General features: G+C 52.2%; 6 protein-coding genes and 1 pseudogene across 6 annotated transcripts; 3 read left to right on the top strand and 4 right to left on the bottom strand.

The window, feature by feature from the left end:
* Positions 1-4,060: 4,060 nt before the first annotated feature.
* On the bottom strand, positions 4,061-5,445 carry SAPIO_CDS8385 (uncharacterized protein; the record flags this gene model as incomplete). Its single annotated transcript, XM_016790031.1, has 4 exons — positions 4,061-4,398; positions 4,484-4,776; positions 4,974-5,050; positions 5,209-5,445. 4 exons carry the CDS (start codon positions 5,443-5,445, stop codon positions 4,061-4,063), a joined length of 945 nt encoding a protein of 314 aa, XP_016640294.1.
* Positions 5,446-6,352: 907 nt separating this feature from the next.
* Positions 6,353-7,307, top strand: SAPIO_CDS8384 (uncharacterized protein; the record flags this gene model as incomplete). Its single annotated transcript, XM_016790030.1, has 4 exons — positions 6,353-6,355; positions 6,466-6,568; positions 6,715-6,848; positions 7,119-7,307. The coding sequence occupies 4 exons, from the start codon at positions 6,353-6,355 to the stop codon at positions 7,305-7,307; spliced, it is 429 nt and encodes a 142-aa protein (XP_016640293.1).
* Positions 7,308-7,561: 254 nt separating this feature from the next.
* Positions 7,562-8,596, bottom strand: SAPIO_CDS8383 (annotated as a pseudogene; the record flags this gene model as incomplete).
* Positions 8,597-9,326: 730 nt separating this feature from the next.
* On the top strand, positions 9,327-10,441 carry SAPIO_CDS8382 (Deoxyhypusine hydroxylase; the record flags this gene model as incomplete). Its single annotated transcript, XM_016790029.1, has 2 exons — positions 9,327-9,793; positions 9,931-10,441. 2 exons carry the CDS (start codon positions 9,327-9,329, stop codon positions 10,439-10,441), a joined length of 978 nt encoding a protein of 325 aa, XP_016640292.1.
* A 76-nt stretch (positions 10,442-10,517) lies between these two features.
* SAPIO_CDS8381 (uncharacterized protein) lies at positions 10,518-11,017 on the bottom strand (the record flags this gene model as incomplete). Its single annotated transcript, XM_016790028.1, has 3 exons — positions 10,518-10,536; positions 10,601-10,835; positions 10,903-11,017. 3 exons carry the CDS (start codon positions 11,015-11,017, stop codon positions 10,518-10,520), a joined length of 369 nt encoding a protein of 122 aa, XP_016640291.1.
* A 530-nt stretch (positions 11,018-11,547) lies between these two features.
* Positions 11,548-17,353, top strand: SAPIO_CDS8380 (AT hook domain-containing protein; the record flags this gene model as incomplete). Its single annotated transcript, XM_016790027.1, has 3 exons — positions 11,548-11,692; positions 11,757-11,940; positions 12,001-17,353. The coding sequence occupies 3 exons, from the start codon at positions 11,548-11,550 to the stop codon at positions 17,351-17,353; spliced, it is 5,682 nt and encodes a 1,893-aa protein (XP_016640290.1).
* Positions 17,354-17,735: 382 nt separating this feature from the next.
* SAPIO_CDS8379 (Vacuolar membrane-associated protein iml-1) lies at positions 17,736-23,945 on the bottom strand (the record flags this gene model as incomplete). Its single annotated transcript, XM_016790026.1, has 3 exons — positions 17,736-17,796; positions 18,132-23,338; positions 23,403-23,945. The coding sequence occupies 3 exons, from the start codon at positions 23,943-23,945 to the stop codon at positions 17,736-17,738; spliced, it is 5,811 nt and encodes a 1,936-aa protein (XP_016640289.1).
* Between the last annotated feature and the right edge of the window lie 775 nt (positions 23,946-24,720).

Raw genomic sequence — 24,720 nt, 5'->3', positions numbered from 1 at the left:
CTATAGGGGTCAATGCAAGTTGGCCTTCAGTGGGTTCATGAACTCGCGCATACCACCACCAGAGAACTCCCGAGTGAGGCACCTTTGGTTGATCGGGCGAACTATCACATTCTTCTTTAATACATGCGAGAAGCTGCTAAGGGGAGAATTCATCCATCAACTGTTAGTCGGTCTCTAGGAGAAGTAAACATTTTGTTGCATAAGCAAGAAAGAGGCCAAAACGGCAGTCCATACTAGCCAGCAAAGAGCTTCGGGCAGCATTTCTAATTCCCGGGAGGAGCCAGGCCACCAACCGTGCTTCGGTATTCCTCATCGCCCAATATGCCATCGCTGGCGGAGAGGGCCCTTTTTAATATCCACAGCAATTCCATACGAATTGGCTTCATATTAATGGCCAGTTTTCCTCGCTAGGAGACACATCAGGAGTCACCAAAAGGTACCAAGTTCAAGTATCCCGCTTCTCCCTCTTGTTTCTCTCGATTCAACCATGTTCTGCCATTTAAAGCTTCGAGCCGTCTCGTTTCGGTCATATCACAGCTTCCATATTGTGCTCTTGCCGCCCATTCTTCTGCATGTTGTCTGAAAACGGCAAGCTGCAAGGCCCCCTTGTCTCTTCTTTTTTCTCTTCTTTTCTTCCTTTTTTTTTCGGGTTCTCTCCTTCCTTTATTATTCGCCGACGGACCGGGACCAGTTGCGTTGGAACTCTTATCCAACACTATTTTCCCGTTTTGTGTCTTGGCAAAAGATCAATATTATGTCCGAAGTGGTTTTCCGAGCCTGGCAAATACTTCGTCCTTGTAAAAGAGCAGTGCCAGTGCCACCTATTACTTTGTCAGACTGCTCGAAATGCTGCAGCACCAGATATCACCTTAAAAACCCCTGTCCTTGGCTGCAGCATGCATCCCGCAGCCATGCGGTTTTTAGGCGGCAGGCACGCTGCAAGGAGTCGTGAGAGCTGTGCGGAGTTGGATCTGCGGATACGGAGTACTTTGTACTTTAATGGAGGCGTTGACCCTCCTGTGTCAGAGTCCGATCTCATTACTCGCTCTCACAGGCACACAATTTGGATCACTGCGGCGGCGTCTACACTGGAAACCTAACCTACAAGAACGCATTAGAGGATCGGATTGGTCCCCGGAGCAAGCTGAGGAGCAAGAAGGGTCGACCAATAATTGAAGACCGGTCACGACCCCTTCGTCTTACTCGCATCAAGATCTATTCTCAGCTCCGCGGTACTGCAAATCCCAAGCGACTTGTATGTTGGTAGCAGGGATTCACTACGCTGATATCCCTCACAGAATAAAGTCGTACTTACGTCACGTACGACGGAGTTGCTTCGTGGTTCGTACACTTCAAATGTTTCCTCCCCTCTGTTTCTAGAAAGGTTTGAGATCTTGTTCTCACGCGCCAAGTCGCGTGGTTGTGCAGATCGTACCTCTCCCAGAATTCCTTAGCACCAAACCTTACCTTTAGGGGGCCCTTCCACATGATAATTATTTGTTTTCCCTTTCATCTTTTCTCGAGACCTCTCCGTGCTGAGGGTAACGGCATGCCTGGGCTTGGTGGGTGATCGAGCCCCCCCAGTGGTCGCCGCCGGAGTAACATCACCTAACACCTAACCTCTTCAACAGAGCTCATCGTGGACGGCCAATCACACCGCTTTTCGCACGAAGTGCATTGGAGACCGAGAGGGACGCCAACAACAGGCGCGAGATTTTTTTGCCCCCATGTCTCCCCGCGGCCGCGCCTCCTGCAGGAAAACTGTAGCGGAAGTCTAAGTCTATCATGCCATTAGCCCATCCCATCACATCAGCCGGTCTCTTGAACCAAGGAAATGCTCGTTGTCGAAGCTTACGATTCGCCCAGATTGTAGATACTTCCTCTTCATAGGCGGTTATTCCAGAAGCCAGCGGTTGATGAGGCTGCTCAGACCCCGGTCTCTGACGTTCATTCGTTACTCTTTACCTTCTCTCCAACCCCCCGGCCTCTCCACACCGTCATTGCTGATCCTCTGAAACCTTTCTGATGCTCATAGACTACGACCATATCGGGGAAGCGATCTGATCAATGTCACGCATGGCGCCTTTTAACTCTGACCCCTCTATTCAATGTTCAAGACCCCGCAGCCAAGGATTCCATCCTCCCGTAATGTAGGCCATAGTGTAGGTTCTCACAGATCACGATGAGGGTCCGTCACAATATTAGACCCTTCCTAGTAGTTTTCCTAGTGGGCCTGGGCCCGATTTGGCGAATTAGACTTTTCCCTCGCATGATTTCCACGAAGCTCTCACCATGAATCCTTCTGCGAAGGAGTCACTAGTTCAGAGTAGCGTAGCCCTTACCGCTCAGCCAAGGCATCGACACATGAACCCTCGTTTTTCACATATGCCCACCTGTTGCGCCCTTTGAAACCCCAAGGGATAAAAGACGGGCCCAGGGCCTCGGGTCAGACGGGTGGTTGTGATGGTATTTCCGCAAAGATCTTTTTTTTTTTTTTTTTTTTTTTTTTTTTTTTTTTAAATCATGCACTCACTGCCTGTGTGCGCCTCACGCCGCCTATGCCTCGACATAGACTCTGTCCCACTTATGGGCCCCCGGGAGAACGTGGAAAGAAGCCTTAGAATCTATGACGGTTGGCCGAAAGTACAAAGTAATTGAAATCGAACGCCAGGACGCGCTAGAAGGCCCAGAGCGCATGTTTCCATACTAAACTACCAACAGATAACGATTATACTAAAGCCAATATTACCGGCGACCGCCGCGTTCAAGACATTATTGCTAGTTTTCAGTCCAACGTATGGATCTTGACCAGAGCCTCTTGGCTAATTAGGCTCCGCTGAGGTAAATTTTACCTACTATTTACATCCTGGTTGTGGCGAGCGTTTCGAACAGCTGTTGTGTATGTACTTTGGGAAGGGATGTTGGCGGTGACTAGGACCTGGTCATGATACCGATGTCCTGAACCGCTTGCATGCATATCAGAAGAATCAGCTGCCCCTTGGCCTTCTGTTGAACCTACTCTTTGTTTTCGCCCGCCTTTTGATAGAGTTTGATAGAGAACCCTTTGTACAAAGGACTTTCGTTGATTGGCTCAGTAGGGCGTGTGGTACGAGGGAAGCTATCGCCAGCGAGAGCTCGGCAGTGTTATCTTTCTTTTCAAGGGATATAGAGAAGTTTTGTTTAACAAAGTACTGGTCATCTACTTCGTACGCCCACTCAGCATACCGGGAGAATGGTTAGTCTACATAGTACTCAATGTCGGATTGTCTTGACTATTCAAGCCCTCAGTGGGCCTGGCTGGCCAAGTCATGCCCGCCTGACAAGTAGCAACGGAACTTTTCATCGACCCATCAAGTCGTGATTAGATCCGTCGAATGGATCTGGATCAATGGATGTCTCTATCAGAGTCCCCCACTTTCGAAAAAGTCGCATACACTCGATTCTTCGCCTCTGGATCCCTTTCTTTGGAATGTTCTAGTCGGACCACATTCCAGGGAAAAGATACGGAGAAAACCAACATTGGGTGGGAGTCTAGATTGTTATAACGGTTACGAGGTCACGAATCGACGACTCCAGTTCTCCGCATGGGTCCCTGTGGCTTCCGCCAGCTTAACGCCTCATGAGGCGAAACTGGTACTTGTAAAAGGCCGTTGCAACAACTGCAAGAACTTCCGCGTGGGATGAATTGAAAGAATTCTCCGAATTACTTTGGCGATTATGAAACTTACGTATTTGGCCCAAATTGATCTTCGCGATGTCCAATTTTTCTCGTCCAGAGGTTGACAGCACGTGGGCTTCGTGGGTCACGAACACCCCACGCAGGAACCGCTTTCTTAAAGCGCTCACCGAGGCCAGACGCTGGGATCGCCGCATTTCATCTTCTTCTTATTTCCATGTTAATATCACAACAATGTAGGCTTGCAAAGAACCGCAAACCTAGCGTCCATCCAATAATGGTCCATACAACGCAAGAGCCAAATATCGATATGGGGGGACTGTGAAAGTGAGAAACTACACCATCGGAGAGGCCGAACACTACCCCTTCGTTCTCCTATGTTCCTCACGAAAGATCCGCAGTGTTCTTCTTCTGCTCCGCATCGAGCACATCCTCCGACTCGATCCTCTTGCCCTGCACATTCTCCTCCACCTCTGCGACCAAGCTCTCAAGGAAATCCTTATCTCGGCCTACCAATGTTACCGTGTTGTGCGCCTCGCCCCATCGTGGATAACTGCCGACCTTAACGCCCTGTGGCTCTACCCTCGCGGCGAGAGTTGTTAGATAGTCCGCGACGAGACTTTCAGCTAGAGGAGTCGAGATGATGACTCGAAAGATGCCCTTGCCCTCGCCTGCGAGTCTCGGGAGGACGAAAGGGCCTAGTCCGTCAAGTAGTTTTTGGACTGGAGAGTAAACCGCATCAGTATCATGTACTACCTACGGGACCCCATTCAACTCAATGCTAGGCGGGGGATGGGGAGGACCTACAAAGCTTGGGGACACCCGGAAGAATGTGAATGTTTCCGTTCACGACGGTAACCGGCACCCAGAGATCGTCGTGAGGGAAGATGACCTGCTTGTCGACATCTCTCTTCTCATCAATGGGAAGCTGCACCATGCGCAATCTCGCCCTCTTAGCCGGCGTGTCATCCTCCCAGTTAAAGTTGGGCTGTGACGGGTGAGGGACAGAGATCTTTCGCATCCGCTCGTAGGCTTGTTGGTGAAGACACAAGGGCAGGCCAAACGCCTTGCCGATGGACTGATATGTGATATCGTCATGCCTGCAAAGGGCAGTGAGTAATGCCTCTTGTTAATCGCTTACGGATAAAAAGCTAATGCTTTTCTGGGTTGTGGCTTGGGGTGCATGCATACGTAGGTCCAATACCTCCACTGCCAACCGGTTAGCGAAGTGCAATTTCGTCAACCTCGACACTAGATATTCACAAAGAGCTGATGCAAAAACGTAGAGGAAACTTACCTGGTAACAACAAAGTCGTAGTTGTCACTCATACGGCGGACAGCCTCAATAATCTCACTCTCATCGTCGGCAATGACCTCGACACGTTTTAGGTTCTATGCCTGTTAGACGAACGGTTTTCCACAAAAAAAAAAAAAAAGCGCCGAGTATGCCGGCCACGGCCCTATCCTCGTCCTCATTCCCAACTGCGCCATTGACCTGTCTAGCCCTTTGAATCCCGAGCGATATCGCTTACAATACCTAGTGAGAAGCACCATTTCGCCAAATACGCCGAATTGGTGTCAACCGTTTTCCCTCCCAGCACCTCATCCCCAATGATGAGGCAGGCCGCGGTGTGTATCGCCCGCGCATTGCGCTCGTCAGCCGAGGCCATTCTGCGAGAGAGGATGCTGGAAGCTTGGTGGCCGGTTCTGAGGAGGCTCGTAGGCGAAGTCGAGAGGTGTCTCGCAACCTGGGATAGTCGGGATATCATGAGGCGACGAGTCGGAATTCAGCAAATTGCGGGTTCGGCGGGAGATGGAGTTGCAGTTGCAGCGTGTGAGCGGGCTTTGAGGTTTCCCGGAAGTGCTTCGGCAGTTTACGCGGTGGTGGTAATGTGCTAATTCCGACTGGGTGTGAGGCGAGAATTAGGAGCAAATTGGGGTGTCAGTACCTGGATCGCCTGGAATTACTCTTTACTGAAAGGGTGATAGCTGGCGCCGTTTGATATTAACATCAATCAAACCAATTGGTCTCGATTGATGAACCCCGACTCCTCCCCAGATTCCCCCCTCGGAAAGACTTCGTCTAAAGTATACGTGCACCCTTCTAGTTGGGAGGGGCTCGCTCACGGGATCTCTATCGTTCTGGGAAACCTCAATCGATTCAATTGAACAAAATCAGACAGCCAAAATGGTCTTGGGACAAGCCAGCATTAATTATTAATAGACGCATCCATCAATCCAATTGATGTCTTCGGAGTAGGCTCTCCGGCAATATCAATGTTGTCGGACTGCGACAAGTTTGATAATCCCATCAAATAAGAGAATACATACACGTATTTCAGGACGTTTCGTTCGATCAATGTGCTCGTCGACACTCGCTCACTTTTGAAGATCTCAATACTTTGTTGGGCAGCATAGAAGGACGCTCTTGATATCTGAAGGTGAAAGCGGGTGGGGTCCAAGACGAGCACGAGGCGATATTTCATCAATGTCAGCTCGGCAGCTCGATCCTTCCTTCAAATGTACATCTAGCACCTGCACTCAAACCACTCTTTGAGTGCTCCCTCCAACGCCGCCTTTTCTTACATCACCCAGAAGAGCGATCAAGATATACTTGGCAACGCCAACTAAATACCTCTACTTGATTCCGTTCAATCCGACTCCAACACAATAACAATGGTGCGCAACAACCCGTTCCCTCTGGAATGCGGGGATATCCAGGCCCTCACCATTGCGAAACTACCCCGCTAATATGACATAATGGTTCTTCGTCGCGTGTGACTTCACAGAGCTCCGAGGCGAGACTCTACACGTTCTCGCAAGAGACAAAGGACCATCTGCGCAAGTTCCGACTCGGAACTTCGCGTGCGAATGATCCCCAAGCTGTGATTTGTATGTATGTCTTTTATATGGTTGGGTTAGCTTGCCGTCATCGCGCGCTGCAAGCTCCCTTGAGGCTTTGCCAATCATCCGGGCCACGACGTATCAATCCTTAGAAGCGTCTTGATTCTAACCAGTCGGAACTCTTGCGTTTTCAGACTACATCGATAAATCGACACACGAGATCCGCCAAGACCAAGACAAGGTCGTCTACAAGTCCCTCGAAGAAATCGCCGATGATCTCCCTGACCACGCCCCACGATTCGTGCTACTGAGCTACCCCCTGACCCTGGTATGCACCCCTCCCTCTCCTCAAGTCCCGTCCGCCTCTCCCTCCCCCCTTCGTCGCATGAACTCGTGAACCATTACACCGCATACCTGCGTCAGTTACCCTCCGATACCCAACATCGTTCCATCCCTCACTTAGCTTCGGTCTTTGCTTCCTACAACGGAGTACGAAAACACCTTAGAGGAGGAGACACGCGGCTTGCCGTCTTGCCGTAATGGAACGATGACCAAGAATTTAGAGTGCTGACCCCTGTTTGCCTTTTGTTTTCACTAGCCTTCCGGCCGCCTCTCGGTTCCCTACGTCCTGCTGTACTATCTGCCCATTACGTGCAATGCCGAGCTGAGAATGCTGTACGCCGGGGCGAAGGAGCTGATGCGCAATACGAGCGAAGCTGGCCGTGTGATCGATATCGAGAGTATCGAAGACTTGGATGAAATACCGAAAAAATTGGCCGTGGAGTAAGGACTGAATAGTCGGGGAAGAAGGAAAGCAGGAACACGAGAATATTGAAGGCATGGATGGCATCCAACTTTTTTGTGTGCGACGAAGCCCGATTTAACATGCTTATCATGAATAATATCCTTGCGCCGCGCTTCTCTATGCATGTTCTATGATCTTGAGAATATGGGGTATCCAAGCCCGATGATCGAGGATGGGGGGAAGAAAAAAAAGAAAAAAAAAAAAAAAAAAGAATTTGTGAATAGTTGGAGAGTGATTCAATCCTTCGGTAGCACTTCGTCAATCTTGAGTCCAAGTTGCTCCGCAACGCCCTTCACCACCTCCATGAATGCCGTACATGCCGGGCTGTCAGGGAAAGAATCGAAATAGCTCTCTCCGTAATCGCAGGCAATACCGATCCTAGGGTCTAGAGGGACCGCCCCCAGATACGGGATTCCCTGTTCCTCCGCCAACTTCTTCGCTCCTCCCGTCGTCGCCCTGAAGATGCGGTTCACATGTTTGCAAGAGCGGCAGACGTAGCCACTCATATTTTCCGCCAGCCCAAGTATCCGTATGCCGGCCTTGCGGCAAAAGTCAATTTCCTTGCGTACGTCGAGTAGCGAAGTTTCCTGCGGGGTTGTGACTAGAACGGCGCCGTCGATGCCGCTCTCCTTGAGGAATGTGTTGACGCTGAGATGTTCGTCGCTTGTACCCGGGGGCGTATCTACGAGAAGGAAGTCCATCTCGCCCCACTCCACGTCTTTCAGAAACTGCTTAATTAAGCCGTTCTTCTTCGGTCCTCGCCAGATGATGGCGTCATCCTTGTTCGGAAGCATGAATTGGATGCTCATCACACCGAGATTGTCCATCACCCATACGGGCGACCACCCCGTAGCGCTGACATGTATCGTTTCATTCTCGACGCCCATCATCTTTGGTATGCTCGGTCCGCAGATATCAGTGTCCATGATGCCCACCGTGGTGTCCGGGTTTGTAGCGAACGCATGTCCCAGCAGGCTGGTGAACGTGCTCTTTCCTACCCCGCCTTTCCCACTCAGGACGAGAATCTTGTGCTTCACGCCCTCTAGCCGCGCCGCTATGAGCGGAATCTCGGGATCGGGGCCCTTGGGGGCCGACGCGCATATCTTTTGGTTCGGACATCCGGCGCAGGAGTCGGCCGTACCCGCTCGCTCGGATTCTGGGCCCGGACAGTGCTCGGGTTCTGGAGCGACGAGTTGTGGCTTTTGCTTGAGGGGGTTGGAGAGCACGTCCTGTATCTCCTCTGCTGGAGATATGTCTAGTGCGGGCGCCATATCCGCTGCTTTTCTCTTATAGCGTTTCAACGTTTGGAGAGTCTGGAAATGTTTTCGGGTCAAGTGGCGAAGGTCGAGGTTGAGGGGGGAAATCCAAGGAGACCAAGCAATAGATAACTGTTGATTAATAATGTCCATCGACACCAAACATCGCGCCTTCGGTTCATTTTCTCATGATGAATATGCAAAGCTATTTTCTCATTTGGCGCCGTCACTAAACGTCAATATTTTTTTACACGTCTTACCTGCGCATGCATATTAATCTCCCTACTATTGCGGTCTCACGGTGAGAGTATGAAGCGCGGGCCAAGCTTCAGATGATGCAACTGAGCACATGGAAGCCCCGTCATGCCGACATCGGTCACGAGAACCAAAGGGTGGGATGGGATATAATCTTGCGTTGACATTTCGCAGCTCGGGAAAACAATGATTCCACGACTTTTATTCACTTCATAGGTTAAAATCTCCAACAGCTTTGCTGGGGAATTTGGTTGGAATTTTGAAGCCGAATTGGCCCTCATCTTCGTTCCTGGCGCTTCCACCAGCAAAAACCAAAATCGCCCGATAAGATTGATAAGAGCGACCCCACCATAAAAAATTCCTTCCCCACCATGCACTCAGTCCTAAAGGTACCACACCAGCCAGGGTCCTGAACTCTCAAAACAGCAACGGACTAACGCACAATCGGATCCAGTTGAACTCTCAAGCGTCCTGATAAAGCACAAAAACAATGTCGCCTTCCTCCGATATCACGATCGCGAGCCTGCGAGAATCCCTCTGCTCCGAGGACACCCACCTCCCCGTCCGATTTCGAGCCCTCTTCTCCCTCAAGCATCTCGCGAAGCACTCCGAAGGCCCCAAGGCTCTCGAAGCCATCGATGCCATCGCCGCCGCTCTCTCCTCGCCTTCCGCGCTTCTCAAGCATGAGCTAGCATACTGCCTCGGACAGACGGGGAACCTTGCCGCGGCGACGAGCCTCCGGGAAACCCTCGAGGACCTCCAGGAGGATCCTATGGTTCGTCATGAGGCGGCCGAGGCGCTTGGCGCTTTGGGAGACCAAGAGAGCCTTGATCTTCTGAGAAGGTTCAGAGATCGCGAAGGGGAATCCGTCGCCGTAAAGGAGACTTGTGAGATCGCTATTGACAGGATTGAGTGGGAGAACTCGGCGGAGCGCAAGGCCGAGAAGTTGAAGCAGAGGTTAGTATATGGAGGCTTTGCAACTCTACGAGTTATATTCCCAGTTTTTTTTCTTTTCTCCCTTCTCTATTGCTTCTCTATTTTCTCCCCTGCCCTCTTACGCGACAGAAAGCTGACCCGGGAAAATACGGTTGCAGTGACTTTGCTTCCGTCGACCCCGCCCCGCCGCTACCCGAAACCGAAGAGTCTGTCGAACAACTTGGGAAGACCCTCATGGATACGTCTAAGCCTCTGTTCCTCCGGTATCGCGCCATGTTCGCTCTGAGGGACCTAGCATCCCCTCCCTCCCTTCCCACCGCCGTTCCTGCCGTCAAGGCCCTCGCCGAGGGTTTTAAGGATACTTCTGCGCTCTTCAGACATGAGATCGCATTTGTATTCGGCCAGCTATCTCACCCTGCATCTATCCCTGCGCTCACAGATGCCTTGAGCAATCCCAACGAAGCAAGTATGGTTCGACACGAAGCTGCCGAAGCTCTCGGGAGTCTCGGCGATGAGGAGGGTGTTGAGGACACTCTGAAGAAATTCCTTGATGATCCCGAGAGGGTTGTGCGTGAGAGTGTCATCGTTGCGCTGGATATGGCGGAATATGAGAGGAGCAACACTGTGGAGTACGCTTTGATACCAGAGACGACGCCGGCTTCCGCATGACGGGTGTAAGTGTAAGTGTGGGCGATTGTATGTTTTTGCGTTACGGAGCGATATATTCGAATCAACAACTGGGAGATTAGTTGTCTTGGTTCCACCTGCGGGTTTTCGTTAGCCTCAACAAAAGTTATTCCATCTTTGCCGAAAAACGTATGCGCGTACTTGTGTCCACAGTCGCAGAAGAAGAGAACCGTGCTTCCCTCGTCGGCACTTCGGAGCTGTAGTGTTGTGTATCGGACCTCGCGGGCACCACACTTCGGGCATTTCTCCTCCGTCTTCGCCATAGTATCAACTTTATGCCTCTCGACGGCCTGAATCGAGGTGTGCAGCTTCTGTCGAAGTTGTGAAGGGAAATCGTTCGGCGTGGTCGACGATTCGGTCTTTATCTGTGCAATATCTGTCGCCCATGGCATGTTAGAGGAATCTACTCGTGTCTGGTTCTGGTAGCAAGCATGTAGATTTACCTTTGGACTCTAGTCCGCAGCATTCACATTTCAAGATGTTCTTCTTACTACCCATGGATTCGGGAAGCAGATTGCCGCAACCCACGCAAAAGACAATACCTCCGATTGCCGACATATTGGAATATTTAATGGGAAATTGTCAGAAAAAAAAAGTAGCCGTCGCAAACCAGAAAGTGATGTTTGTAATCTTCCACGAAGATATAATATTTTCCGCCTGTCTGAAAATAGTCTAAATCGGTTCTTGCTGCATAATTTATCTGGAGAGGTGAAAAAAAAAATTCCCACGACAATGGACCCGATAACGGAGTAACTGCGGCTAAACCGATAAGCTGTCGCAAGGCGTTGGTGGTAACGCACAGTCCCACTTATGCCTACCACGACCATCCTGGCCGACGACAGGGCTCTCGATTCACTGCATCCCTTCGAGCTTCTATCGATACAACGCCATCTCCTCCTTCCTTCGGCGTTGGTATTCCTATCGAATACAAGTTGAATATCTCATCCGACCAGAGTCTCTCATTCGACCTACCATGACCTCGACGTGCGACCCGAAATACTCTCCAATGTGCTAAGCATCTCGACTCGACGAACGATCCTCCCGAGTCTTTTCGAGACCGCTCGAAGGCGTGAGCTGGTCGCTTGAAGATGGCGAATGCCTATTCGGGGCAGAAAAATGGCCTCTCTGGTGGCCCAGGGGGCCATGATTCGAGGAACCAGCTGACGCGACCATTTACGCTTCAAGAAGCTCTCCCATATTCTCCGCAGACCTCTATCCTACCCTTCACACCAGGTTTGTCCTCTCGCCTGTCGCATGCGTAAGACATTACTGGTTCATCGCGTACTCACTTTTGTAGATCTTATACCCGACCCTATAATCGGCTCCGGCTCGCTCGGTGCTGGGCTAACCGACCTCTTCACACGCGACGAATTCGACAATGTGAATCGAAGCGGAAATGCGCAGTCGTCAAACAAGAAACACATCAAGCAGGTCGCCGATGTTCTGCTGCACGAGATAAAACCCAAAGAAAGAACAGATTAGTAAGTCGATAGGGAAGGTGCGATGATGGCTCTGCAATTAATTTCTAATTCTTGAATTAGCAAGTTCAAGCCGATCCCACGAGTGCCTGGCGTCATCGGCGCGGAGCGCAATGCAGCCGAGGGTTTATCTCCACTAGCCAGAGCCATCTTCGACCGTGTATCGAACCACTTCACATATGCCAGACAAGACGCCAGTCCTTCCGTTATGAATGGCCGGCCACAATCGTCAAGTAGGAAGGCAAGCTCCTCCAAGTCCAAGGTCAAGGTGGAGACCCCGACTGCAACACCCACAATCACGCCAAACAAAGCTGCGAATGCTCAATCCTTCAACCAAAATCGGGCCAAAATAGAAGTTGCTATACCTCTGAAGAAGCCAATCAATATCAATGATTACATTGAAATTGACGACCTGGGTGCTCCTTCCCAGCTGGAGCAACAACCGACCTCCATCGACCCTGCTAAACTGCAGGCAACTCCTCAACCGCAAACGCAGCCAGAACCGACAATCTCTCACGTTCCCGATACCTCGACTGTCAACCCGTCGGACCTGCAGATTCACCCTCCCCCTCCTCCCATCACGCCTATTAAACCCCCACCTACACCGATGCCTATGGCCCCAAGCCAAAGCCCCGTTTCAGCCACGGTTGAGAAGCCCAGTATTACGGTAGAGCTCGGCGCCCCTATCCTCGACAAAGATGAATATATTGAGGTTCCCGACTCTCCAGATGCTCCGACCCATCTGTCTACCAAGAAGCGAAAGCGGGATGATGGGTTAGACGGCGAAGGCCTTATTGGGGCCAGTCTGGACCAGAGACAACGTGCGGACGCTGCATTACAGGACCTGATGAAGATCACACGCGAGGTTTTCGGCGCCGTTGGCTCGGCAATTTCTGGTGACGTCGGTGTCGGTCATTTGGTTGTTCTCAACGAATCTAATGAGCCTACTCTCACCGCATACATACATCAAAAGGCCCAGGCCGCTATCCAGAAAGTAATTGGCCTTGGTGTATACGACCAGGTGCCCATCGAGGACTTGGTGCGGTACCAAAAGCTCAGTGAGGGTAGCATCAAAGATGTGGACGCACTAGAGCTCAAGATTGACGACACGTGGGGTGAACCGGAAATCGCGTCATGGGTACAACGCATTCCTGATATCGAGACTGCACTGAAGGCGGCGCGGACTGCCCTCCGGATCATGTCTGGCGGAAGGGAAGATAAGCGACTTTACTCGGAAGAGACAATTCAGCAATGCATTGATCTCTTTAAGCGTATCATGGATGGTATCGTCGTTCCCATGGTTGAGCTTCGGAATTCCGGTCCGCCTGGGGTTTTATTCAAGCTGCTGCTCCCTCATAAAAAAGCAATCGCGCCCATATTCACCAACAGCCAGCGGCTCTTTTCTTTGTTGGCTACTCTGGTCACGAATATTGAGCTCTCCGAGTCGGTCATCAACACATTAGAATTTTTAGCGACTCGCTTGATATTTGTCGAAAATGCCCACTACGAGAAGGACTCGGTTATTGGTGTACAGCGGTTCGACGGGCTTCGGCTTGTGGCTATGGATGTGCTCTGCCAGATTTTCTTGATGAACCCAGGCCAGCGCCAAGGAATTTTCGACGAGATCTTGACGTCTCTTGAAAAGCTCCCTGTCGGGAAGCAAAGCGCGCGGCACTTCAAGCTTGCTGACGGTGGTAGCATCCAGCCTGTTTCAGCCTTGATTATGAGGCTAGTTCAGTCCAGTGCTGGTAAAGTAGACGAGGCTAAAGAGCGAAGGCGGAGTGCGCTCCAGGATATGGACGAGGACGGAGAGGACAGTGACACACCAAAGAAGTCGGCATCGGGTGGCCGAATAATGTACACTGTCAAGAGTGAAGAGGACGGTTGCGAGCAGTTCGATACTGCGGTAAAAGAACTCCAGGATGCGGTGACACCGTTGGTTGAAACCTCGAAGAGGAATGCCGGCTATGTGGTTGGCTTCATCGTTAATCGGGCCCTCAAATCGACCAAGTCTGGCGACACACCCTACCGGAACTTGCTTGACCTCTTCGTTGAGGACTTCACCACATGTCTTGACTCCCCGGACTGGCCTGGAGCGGAGCTATTACTTCGCTTCATGATGGTTCGAATGGTCCAGCTCTCGGAGGGTGAAAAGACCGCAGCTCCGGCCAAAAACATGGCTCTGGATGTTTTAGGCACTATGGGCGCCGCAATCTCCAGATTACGGTCGACTGTCCGCAAGGCTGCGAGTACGCTAGATGGCGGCGACTCGGATGATCTTGGACGCTTCCTCTCGGAGCTCGCTATGACTGCTCTAGAACAACGGGCTCGTGTTGAATATGCGGTTTCCTGGTCCGGCCCTTACCGCGTAGCTCTCGAGCATCTAGAAGAAAAATGCGCCAATGATCACCATCTCCAGAGCGCTATATCTTTGGTAACTTGCGATTGGGCAAATAAAATCTGCGCCGGGTACAATTCCCTGGAAGGCGATGATGAGGAGCGAGATAGGGAATTTGGACGGCTTGCTTATCGACTTCGGATGATGCTTGACGATCGACAGTGGATGTCCAAGGAATACACCTTCAAGACGGTATCGGCGACTCATTCCAGGCTCGCGTATGCCGTTGTTCTTCTCCGATCCCAACTTTGCGAATCGTTTAACGCCATCTTGAACATTGTTCTTGGCGCAATGGCCAGCGACCAGGCCACGGTTCGAAGCAAGAGTTTAAAGAGCGTCAATCAAGTCTTGGAAACCGATCCTGCGATTCTGGATGGTGACTCCGTCGTCATTCATCTTATTCTCCAATGTGCGAGCGATTCTTCGCCGCAGGTCCGAGACTCGGCCTTGGGTCTGATCGGCAAATGCATGTCAATGCGACCACACCTTGAGGAACAGCTAACAGATCGCGTTGTCGACCGGTTTATGGATGCCGGTATTGGGGTTCGGAAGAGGGCCATGAAGCTTGCGCGAGATATTTATTTACGAAACAAGAACAGAGCTATCCGGGTGGCAATCGCGAGCGGCTTGCTGCTACGAGTGCAAGATCCGGATGAGAGTGTCAGGGACCTTGCTCGTCAAATGATCGAGGAGATTTGGTTTGCGCCGTTTTACTATCATTCCGAGGACACACCAGCCTTCCAGGCCTCCCTAACCGACCATGTGAACCTCATGATTCAAGTGAGTAAGGCGGGACACGCATCGGCAGTTCTTGACAAGGTTCTCCAATCTGTACTAGGGCCACAAACCAAGCCGGCTGAAGGACCCTTTGCGGTATGCACGAAACTCGTGGCTACAATGTTCGAGCTTATCAACTCACTCGACTCTGACGACCCTGCGGTTCCTTCGGGTCGGGACGCCCTCCAAGTTCTCATGACTTTCGCTAAGGCGGAGCCCAAGCTGTTCACCTTTGAGCAAATTAAGCTCCTGAAGCCTCACCTCTCTAACTTCACTACCATGGAAGACCTTCATGTATTCCGGGCGGCTGTTGTTATCTATCGGCGTGTCCTGCCTCAACTTCCTGCTGTCCACACACAATTTTTCATGGAGGTACGAACGCAGCTCCTTGCAAGCATTGCCAAGATCAGCAAAGTCCTCCTGGATGATGTTGTAGCGTGTGTGTGGATTGTCTGCGGCGTCCTCAATACTATCACACCCCTGGCGCGGCTCTCACTCTCTAGTCTCGTGGGCATCCAAAAACTTCGTCAGGTACCGCTTAGCGCGCAGAATATTAAAGTATTCCAGCGTTACTCGATCATTGTCGGGATGATTGGCAAGCACTGCGATCTTGATAGCCAAGCCGACGTCTTTAAGGAGAGGTTTCCCAAATGGAAAGGGAAGAGCGTGCCCGGCTTGATGGTGGATTGCCTACTTCCTTTTGCAACTCCAGATCGTCCGGAGGATGCTCGGAAAGCTGCCCTTGATGCGGTGGGCCTAATTTGCCAAGCTTGGCCGCGCACGTACGTATCGCCGAACGTCTACACGACATTCCAGCAGGTGTTCGACGAAAAGATTCCTGCATTGGAGGATATGATTCTTTCGTCGTTCAAGGAATTCCTCCTCAACGAGGAGAGGCGGTCCGAAGCTGCAACAGCAGCTGCGGCCGCTGGTAATTCGGAAGGTGAAAAGAAACGCGAACTCACAGTTATGGGCGGCACAAACTATGATGATGTCGCGAGTGCCACTACACAGCGTTTCCTCAAGGAACTCACGCGCATCTCACTCGCGACCCAAGATGACCATGCTTTCCTCGCCGTGGAGGTTCTTGGCAGCATCAACAGACAGGGCCTCGTTCATCCAAAAGAAACCGGTGTTACGCTCATTACTCTACAAACATCATCTAACCCCAAGATATCCGAGCTCGCCTACCAAGAATACAAATCTCTACACGAGAAGCATGAAACTGTTCTTGAAAGGGAGTACGCCAAGGCCGTCCAGTCTGCGTTTGCCTACCAACGGGATATCGTGAAGGACCTGCGCGGGGCAACGACTAATCCCTTCCAATCGAAGCTTCACCTGTTGACGGAAATTCTGAAGATTAGCAAGTCGAGGAACCGGCAGAAGTTCCTGGAAAAGCTGTGCCAGCAGGTGGACTTTGACGCGACGAAGTTGGATGTCCGGCAGAACCCCCCGTACCACGTGGCGTTCAGCAGGTTCATCATTGAGAACTTGGCATTTTTTGAGTACATGACCATCGGCGAAGTACTGACTACCGTGACGGCCATGGAGAAGACTGTTACAGGTACAGGGACATCCATCGCGCACATTATAGAGACTGAGGTCTTCAATGTTCGCATGGATGTAGATCAGCCACCACCTCCACGAGCTAATCAACAGCCCGGAGTAGGTGACCAAATGGATTGTGCGCCGCTAAAGCCAGCCCTTCCTAAGCTCAACATCGATCAGAGGAAATTCCGTCAACTCACTTCCGGAGCCATAATATTGCTAGCACTGTGGGAGGCCCGGACATACCTGCGGCGTCTATACGGTCTAGGCACGCAACGGCGCGATCCCAGGGCGAAAGCTGCGGCAAAGGACATGGCCAAGTCTCCAGTCAAGGTCCAAGGCATTACCGGTGATAAATTCTGGGAAGAGGTCGCCTCCCACATGACTGGGCTTGATTCGCAGGAGAAAATGATAGAAAAATGCCGCGCTTTCGTCGATCTCCTTAATGTCGACCACGAATTCAAGGTTGCCGACGAAGATGACGATATGGATGGGGATATGGCTGGGACGCCCAGTGAAGAGGAGGATGAAGGCGCACCCCCCGAAAGGGGTCGTAAGCGTAAGGGTACTGGAACGCCTGGTGGGAGGAAGAAGCGCGCCCGTTCGACATCGCGGCCGCGGCCAAGAGGTCGGCCGCGGAAGCAGAGTATGGATACTGATGCGGCTGGCGATGCGGACCAAAGCTGGTTTTAGACTTTGGGTCTGGGGAACTGTCTTCTTTATATCGGGTCGTCCTTTACTTGGGTGAGATGGTGTCTGGTGCGGATCTAGGACAGAAAGAGACATTTTGGTCTCACGGGGCTTATTTGATTTCGGTTGCTCATTATGATTTTTCAGCTTTGCTGGACCGTACCTCTTCTTTTTCTTTCCTTCTGTTTCACTGCCTTTGGGGTGAGAGCTAGATCTTCGTTCTTTGAGCTCGGCATTTCAGTTCCTATATGTCTGGCGTTTTGGGGACGGTTCAAGGGGTACATTGGTGGCATTTGCTTCATTTCTTTCCCCATGGAAGGTGGGAGATATGGGTGTTTTTGAGCTCTTCCCTTTAGAGAAGAAGGGGATGATTTCTTTCTGCGTTTTAAAAACTAGGAACCTGGAAGGAGGGGAGCGGTTGAGGTTTGTCGCGCTTGATCTGCTTGCTATATTATTATTGTATTTTTAGACGAATACCATGAAGACCTCGAGGTTTCAATAGACCGCGACGATGGCTTTTGCCAGCAATTCTGTGTTCCTCTGGTGCTCTTTTTTTTGGCGTAATGGTGAGGCGGATTTCGTCTTGGAATACGCTTTCCACACCACATAGACGATATTAATCAGGAGATCTCAAGTCTCCTTTGCTTCAGATATTAACAGTGTATCGATCATTAAAGAATTACGCTACAAGATCCGCCAACATTCATCACTAAGCACATGTACGTTATAAAAACACTTTCCCACATCAAATCCCATACTTCATACACTTCAAACGACTCACCCAGTCCATCCACCAAGCCCAATTCCATCCTGCACACTCTTCCTCCTAAGCGCCGCAAGCCCCAACCCAACCGGCGGTGGTCCCGCCCCAGTCCTACTTGGACTCACCTCCCTCAACACGCCCGGCGGCAACCCCAACGTAGGAATATTCGCCTCAGGCACGACCTCCAACCAGCCCCCGGGGCCAAACACCGCCGGAGCGTTATGACTACCAGCAGAAGTAGGGTTGGCGGTGATGGGGCCGATAATGCGAGGCGTCTGGGCCGTTTGCGGGCCCTTTTCGAGAGTTTCCTTGTAAAACGCCTCGAGGCGAGTCGCGTCGCGGCAGAAGTGGTCGAGCTCGTCCTTGATGGCCTCCGGGTCGGCGGATTTGGTGATGGATGCCGTGGCGCCGGCGCCCATGTCCGCTCCTGCGGGCGTAGGGCGGATCAGTGGTGAGTTTACGTGGGAGGTAGCGGCTGCTTTGAGGAGGGGGCTGGCAGGTGGGGCGATGGGTTCGGGAATGTAGCTCCCGATGGAGGACATCATCCTGTTGGCGCTACCGCCACCGCCGCCGCCGTTGCTGTTGTTTGTAGCAGTGCTGGTGGGTGCGTCCTTCATGTCCTTTTCGCGGTTGTAGATGCCGCGGTTGTTGCACAGGCTATTGTTCATGAGGAGGAAGTCTCCCTCGCTTGTGATCTCGGCGAGCAGCACGCCCGAGCGGTGGATGTACTGACAGTACTTGAAGTCTGGGTATCCCCATGAGTACCTCACGTCCACATTGCTCGGGAAATTAGACGCAGATTCGTAGTCCAGCACAAAGTCGAACTTGCGCAGGATGGCCTTCTGGTAGTAGAACTTGCAGGTGATCGCCTGGGACGGGTGCGCCGCGGGATCCTGGTACTCGTCGGGGCAATGCGCCGGAGGAGGCACCCCGAGCTTGACGAGGTACGGCCTCTTGAACGGGTTGATGTTCATGATGGTGCATGCCTCCTTGATGGGCACCTCGACGAGGCGCAGTCCGAAGGCGGCGGCCTCTCGGGCCCAGCTCTCGACAGCGTCCTCGATGAGCTTGGCCGTGACGTTCATCCATTCGATCCTGATGTGGTAGCAGGCATCAGGGTTGTGGAGTCGGTCGTAATGTAGATTGATCCTTTCCGGTCTGTACGAACGCTTCCAGCGATCAACATCGTACTTCATGACTTTGCTCAGCATCACCCGGGGCTTATCCCTCTGCTTCCCGCCAGCTATGGGTGTCATCAGCGGGGTCGATGCGGCGGATGCCGGCAAAGATTGAGGCTCGTCATGCATCGCTGTGGTCCTCGTCACCCGAGGCGAGTCCCGTATCGGTGTTTCTATGGCAGGCGTAGACGGCGCAGTGTAATCTCTTCTCTTCGTGTTGAACCAGCTCGATGATATCGCCGGGGCCTTGGCGTACTCCTCGGAAATCTGGTAAAAGTACTGACCATCGCGGAAGTCATGGCGCTTTTCGACGTGGACAAATAGCCCGGAGCTCTTTTCCTTCCTTTCTTTACTACTACTACTATCCTTCTCCTTGTCTTTCGCTTTTGAGCTCTCTTCATCGGACACCATGAGCATCTTACCCAGGGCTTCGGCCTCTTCTCGGCTTTCGAGATCTTCAAAGTTGTCAAGGAGCCAAGTAGTCATATCCGATCCGATGAAACAATTATTATGGAGACGCAAATGCCACCTTCGATTTTGCATCCTCACGCCACCGCTTTCAACTGGCTGCTGCATTGCCTCCGCGAGCGCTGATATATTGAGGCTAGACCTGCGGAAACGCTCCCTTTGCGAGAGAAGTTGGCCTCTTCGGGGAACACCCTCCAGGCCTTCAATGAGAGGGAGAGTCTCGAGCTCCGCGGCAATAACCACAGATGGATCTTCTGTCTTAAACACGATATCCAGCGGGTTGGGATCCCTACGCCTGCGCGGAGCCATCGACTGATACCGTCTCTCGGAAGGCGCCACGTATCGGTGCTTCTGCCAAAACTGAGCGAGGCGCCTGATGCCCTCGAGGCGAATCTCTTCTGGGCTGTCCTCTTCGTGGATCCTCGGCAGCAACGACGCTCGAAGCTCAACAGGGATGAGGACGAACCTTGCTCTCCAAAACCTTAAATTCTCCGTCATTTCGTCCGTATGACCCGCCAGATACGAGTCGATGTAGTTCCAGTCCCTCTCCGGCCGGGGGGTGGCAAGGTCTAGCTCCCGGGTCCGGTAGACCGTGTCCAAGATAGTCCGAATTGCCGGTTTGTACATGGCCGGGGAAGCAGCCGAATGGGCCACCGTAGCGGGCGGTTTCCTTGAGTATATATTGACCTCCACCTCCGAACCGTTCACGCACGAGAGCTGATGTATGGTATTGCCAACAGACATGAAGACGCTGGCGCCATCTTCCAACTTCTGATCGCGGGTGAATATGTCGGCAACCTTGAGGAGTTTCTGACCGAATGCCTTGGCGACGGCTGGACCGACAATCACCTGAAAACCCTGTGCAAGCCGCAAACTAACCAACTCCCTCAAGAAGTCTTCTCGACTCTTGGGTTCATCAACTAGATCATCATCCTCATTCTGGGCTATATTGTACGGCTTGCACTCGTAGTCCTTTTCGAATTGAGCTTTCGTGGGGAAGTACTCCGTAGTCAAGGGAACGGCAGCCGGGCAGCACAGCGCCTTCCACTTCATCATCTTCATTTTGGAAGTTCGGGGAAAGACGTGCTGCCATCGGCTGTAGAGCATTGTATCATCGACTTTGTGCGTGTCCGGGTTAGATGGGTTGAGGACGGTCAGCCACGGCAAGATGGCGGATGCAGGAGATAAGGTAGGTGGGAAGTCGGGCAATGCACCAGCTCTGAGTTTGCTGTTGTACACTTTTTGTGCATCCTCAGCTCTGAGAACGCTAGAGAACTTGGCATCACGATCTTCATTTCTCCGGCTCTTACGTGCAAGAGGAGACGTCGTCGCCCAGTCCGGCTTCTGCTGGGTGGCAGGTTCTAGCGGGCCAGCAGTATGGCTCGTCTTTTTGATGATGGGGATGCTTGGCGTCGATGGCATTGCACCGACTGTCGACTCCATGGGAGCCCCCAAGAAAGCCTGTGCCGGGAACGGCGCGGGCCGCTTGCCGATCGACCGGGGAGACGCTGGCCTGCCCCTGAGCGACGGGTGATTACTAGTCGTTTGAGAAGACGCTGACGAGTGCAATTCGGGTCGTGACGAACTGCTAGACGCACTGACAGTTTCGATGTGCACCTCAGCTACGGACGCCTTTGGCGCGGCTATTCCAAATCCACGGTTGCCAAGACTGATGTGTCGCATGAGCTTCTGTGATTTCGTCGGCGAAGTTGGAGGTTGTGCAGGAGCAACTACTGGGGTTGTGCTGCTAACACCACTCGTACTCTTCGCCGGACTGAGGAGAGAGGTAGTGACCTTGGATTTCTCGCCCAGGTTGACAGACAACTTCCGACTAGCTGCTTTCGACTTCGATGTGGCGGGTTTCCTCTCCGGCAGGGACGTGCCGAAAAGGCCCGAGTCTTCCACCAGCTGACGGCGGGCACTATCATCTAACTCGCGACTGTTCCTGTGATGGTGGATAACACGCCGCGACGATGGGAGTTTGGCGCGGGAATTATCAAACTCTTGGAGCTGTTTCCAGATCGACCTCTCGCCAGGTTTGAGCATACGGTCCGGAACAAACTTGATGAACCCGTATACATGATCAAACAAAGTGTCAGGAGCGCGTTGAAGGGGAATATGTGCCACCTCATCCGTCCCAGTCTGGCGGGGCCGCTGCGTGCCGCCTCCTTCCGTGACTCCATTGGAAGGGAAAAAGGGGTCGGACATTAAGGGTACCGTCTCGATCTCATTCGTCTCCAGCACGCTGCGCATCTGTAAATCGTACATTCTGCATCGAATAGGGAAGTCTTCGTTGTTCTTTTCTTCGCGACCAGCATCTAGGACAGATAGCGCGATGCCTTGGTAGGACAAGCTGTCGCCAGATGCGCCAGACGTGCCTGTCCAATAAGACACATGAAGCCACTGGGGAACAGCGTAGCACCACTCATCAGCTTGGCGGTGCGTGGTAAAATAATCGGAGCGGTGGATCAAGTCTAAGCCCTTCGAAGGAGAGAATGATCCGCCAAATGATTGATAGCTTCCAGCAATAGGTGTTCCCCCTTGTCTCGGCGTACTACTTCGACTATGAGGCCATCTTTCCTTCTCCATTTCCGCATAGTGCGGGTTGCGGTATTTAAAGAGTGGCACCGAATGGAGAGGAATTTTGGGGACGCAGATCAAGTCGATACCGATGCCGTTCCCAACAAGGGATTCGGTAGTTCTCCGTAAGGCTTCATAGTCAACTTCAAAAACACCAGGACCGGGACTGATAACCACAATAGAGATTCCTGTCCTAACGAGGTCCCGGTCGATGTAATCGTTCGCGAACTGCGACGAGGCAAGGCTAATCGCCTCAAGAAAGTTTCCATACATTGCCAAACACGGCTCGGACTTGACGTGGCTCGGCGGGATGATTTTGCCGCTCGAGTCTTTGGTGTGAGACACGAATGCGCTATCGGGTCGCTGGTGGTGTAGACTTATATCACGACGAAAGACGTTAAATTCCTTCTTGAGCTGCTTGAGGATGGTGGCCCATTCGATACTCGTCATCTCGTTGACTACCACGCGGTAAAAGTCCTTGTAAGGTCTCTTCATCCCGGACGGCTGGACGCCAGTATAATAGTCACCGTCAGTAGCGGACACGACCAGGTCATCACTGAGTCCGGTGTCGTATTCGACGCGAGCGAAAAGCACAATGGTAACCAGGTGTCTGACTTTGAGAAGGGCCCATTTCTTAAATACGGCCGGAAGGAAGCCATTGACGACCTTGTTGAACATGATCTCGCCGGATCCATCGGAGTCAAAATCCCACATTTCACGAGACATCTGGATGAAGAGAACATATCGAGCCGACTCGCTCCGGAAGATAGGTCGGGTGTTGCGCGAAAAGAAAGCAGAATGGACCTTGTGACCGTCAACGAAGACCGCTGTTACCTGGGCTTTGATGCTTCCCATAAACAGGATCGATTCTCCTTTATAAACGGTCCGCTCAGTGAGCTCCCCAACAGTCATTCGCCACATGTCCGCTCTCGAGAGATATTGATCGCGAAAGCTCAGCTCCACATGGGATGCCTCGACTGCTGGGTTATTCTCGTCGACCTATTTCAACAGTTAACGCGACACAGTCCCATTGTGCGAGATCTGATACAAAATAATGACTTACCGGAGCCAGGATAACGGGAGTTCCGCTCTTCATCCCAAAGTTGCCGGCGATGTGCTTAGCCACGTATACCTCGATATGAGGATGCCTCGTCTTTTGCTCCTTAGACATGTCCTTTGCATAAAATACATATCGGTGCTTGGAGGGGTCGCATTCCGCCTCCCGAGCGGGCGACGACTTGCTGGCCCGTCCATGGTCCGTGGACACTTGCTTGCCTTGGGGATTGGACGTTTTATCCGGTTCGGGTTTTAGCACAGATATCGACACAAGAGTGCCAGGCTTGATGTCGCTGCCAAGATGATCCAAGTTCAACAGTACTTCGTCGCGCGAGTAACTATCGTTCACGGTAACGGTACACTTTCGTTCGAGCTTTCGCTTGCGACAGGCAGCGGACTCGGTACGAGCTGTAGACTGGGTCGAGGCAGTATCTGGCGATCTAGGCGCGTCAGTCGAGCCACGATCCACGCTTGCTCTGCTAAACTGCCGGATATGGGGAGTGCGTCCGCTTCTCCGACCGGACGGGGTCGGGGGCGCATTGCGTGACATAGGGATCTGAATCGAGGGTCGCACTTCGCTGTGGAGGGGGGCTCGAGTTCTGAGCGACTAATAACACCATCCCGGCTTCGATAGTTTGGCCGATCGAGGCAGTTGAATCACTGGGGAATTGTATCGCGGCCGTGAATGGATCCTGGGTTGGTATTCATATCATTGGGAATTTTGGACAAGTTAATCAACAGCACTGGATAGGTACTGATATGCAGGCTGCATTATTGTTAAGCTCACGAAGTTCCTTGACGTGCGGACGACAAGGTGATCTGGGGCGGCAGAATATCCCCCAACCCACCACCGCTTTCCGTATCTGGAGATGCCAAGACAACCCGTTCGGGGCAGGTCCCTGGATGGATGACTAAGCCTTTCATCTTCCTCAAATCCCCGTTAACACAAAATCCGGTCGGAGTTGTCAGCCTTCTCGACTCCGCCCCTCCACGGAGATGATAGCAACCATCCACCACGATATTACTGGTCTCAGAGCAGTCAGACTCATCTCCTAGGACATTCTCAGAGATTTGCACTGACAAAAGAGCCCTCATAGAGAAACACCCGACCGCTCGCCTGCATGAGTCCATCCCGAGATCGGGCAAGAAGCTGGCCGGGATTGGCAAGTGCGAATGCCGGCTGCCGGGCTTACACAGCGTCACCAGCACCGGAATAATTCGAAGCGGCCCATTTATCTGTGCGCCAGGAGTGCAGGACCGGCAGATCGTCAACTTTCCCTCGCTTTCTGAGCGGATTCACAGAATTCGATGCGCCTCCGAATCCC

Source organism: Scedosporium apiospermum (assembly GCF_000732125.1).
Source record: "Scedosporium apiospermum strain IHEM 14462 chromosome Unknown SEQ_SAPIO_0121, whole genome shotgun sequence".
Taxonomy (NCBI): Eukaryota; Fungi; Ascomycota; class Sordariomycetes; order Microascales; family Microascaceae; genus Scedosporium; species Scedosporium apiospermum.
This window is presented reverse-complemented; position numbering and strand designations above follow the sequence as displayed.